We start from the raw sequence: 1,403 nt of genomic DNA on the forward strand, positions 1-1,403 counted from the left end.
ATTTTGCCCTGGTCACCTCAACTCCCAGAACTTTCTAACAAACCGCACAGCCTTCCGAGAGATTTTTTTTTATTGTTTCACCTTTCCTATTCCTTGAGTATTCGGCAGAAATATTCGACAGCCAAGCATGGCTCCCCGGAAGCTCTCAACAATCTAGGGAAAGGAATCTGGCAAAGAGAGTAAATTATAAACCACCAGAGGTGACGTTTACATTTTTTACTACTCCTTAGCATCGGAGTGGTAAGTAATTATATGCAGCTTTAGCGAAGAAAAGCGTGAATAGCCCCGCAAAGGAGGACTCCGTCTGATCAAGTAAAAAAAAAAAAAAAAAAAAAACCCAAGATTTTCTACTGTTTCCACAATATATACAACTTTTAGTATCTCAACCTCTAATTGGTGAAGCATTTTCTTTCTCTAGGGCACACGTAAGCCAAGAGTACCTTCTGATTGGCTAACTCTCAGCAGCCTCTGCAAACCAATGGGAAAGGAAATTTTACGAAACAGCCGGACACTATAATAACCCCTTCCTCAGATTAGCTTGAGACTCAGTTTCTTCTCTAATATGTCCGGACGCGGCAAGCAAGGCGGCAAGGCCCGCGCCAAGGCCAAGACGCGCTCGTCGCGGGCCGGCCTGCAGTTCCCGGTGGGCCGCGTGCACCGCCTGCTCCGCAAGGGCAACTACGCCGAGCGGGTGGGCGCCGGCGCGCCCGTGTACCTGGCGGCCGTGCTGGAGTACCTGACGGCCGAGATCCTGGAGCTGGCGGGCAACGCGGCGCGCGACAACAAGAAGACGCGCATCATCCCGCGCCACCTGCAGCTGGCCATCCGCAACGACGAGGAGCTCAACAAGCTGCTGGGCCGCGTCACCATCGCGCAGGGCGGCGTCCTGCCCAACATCCAGGCCGTGCTGCTGCCCAAGAAGACCGAGAGCCACCACAAGGCCAAGGGCAAGTGAAGGCTTTAGAACAGCGGTTTCTATCCGAAATCCCAAGGCTCTTTTCAGAGCCGCCACTCGGTCCTACGAGAACTGTGACCCGACTGGCCCGGAGCAGAAGCTATTTCCGGCTGCGGCAGGGTGCGCGCCACAACAGGACCCTGTCGCTTTAAGTGAGGGCGAGCCAATCCGACGCGGGCGGCAAATTTTGAAAGCCGTCCGTACGAGCCAACGAGCTGCATGCAGATTCTAACATATAAAGAGAAGAGAATAACGGCTGAATAAAATACTTACTAGTTACTGAGCTCTTTTGCCGGACAGTAGTGGGTGGCTCTGAAAAGAGCCTTTGAAATTTCCAAAGCAGGACATCCCGCTACAGTTTTTACTTCTTCTTAGGCGCCGCCTTCTTTGCCTTTGTCGCTTTGGGCTTGGCCGCTTTGGGCTTGGCTGCCTTGGGCTTCGGGGCTTT

At 52.9% G+C, this 1,403-nt stretch overlaps 1 protein-coding gene across 1 annotated transcript; it reads left to right on the top strand.

Annotated features, from left to right (window-relative positions):
• The first annotated feature begins 562 nt into the window (after positions 1-562).
• Positions 563-1,397, top strand: LOC116644845 (histone H2A type 1-E). Its single transcript, XM_032424698.1, has one exon. The coding sequence runs from the start codon at positions 563-565 to the stop codon at positions 953-955; it is 393 nt and encodes a 130-aa protein (XP_032280589.1). The 3' UTR covers positions 956-1,397.
• The last annotated feature ends 6 nt before the right edge of the window (positions 1,398-1,403 follow it).

The sequence above is a fragment of the Phoca vitulina genome, unplaced genomic scaffold, assembly GCF_004348235.1.
Source record: "Phoca vitulina isolate PV1807 unplaced genomic scaffold, GSC_HSeal_1.0 scaffold31, whole genome shotgun sequence".
NCBI classification, from domain to species: domain Eukaryota; kingdom Metazoa; phylum Chordata; class Mammalia; order Carnivora; family Phocidae; genus Phoca; species Phoca vitulina.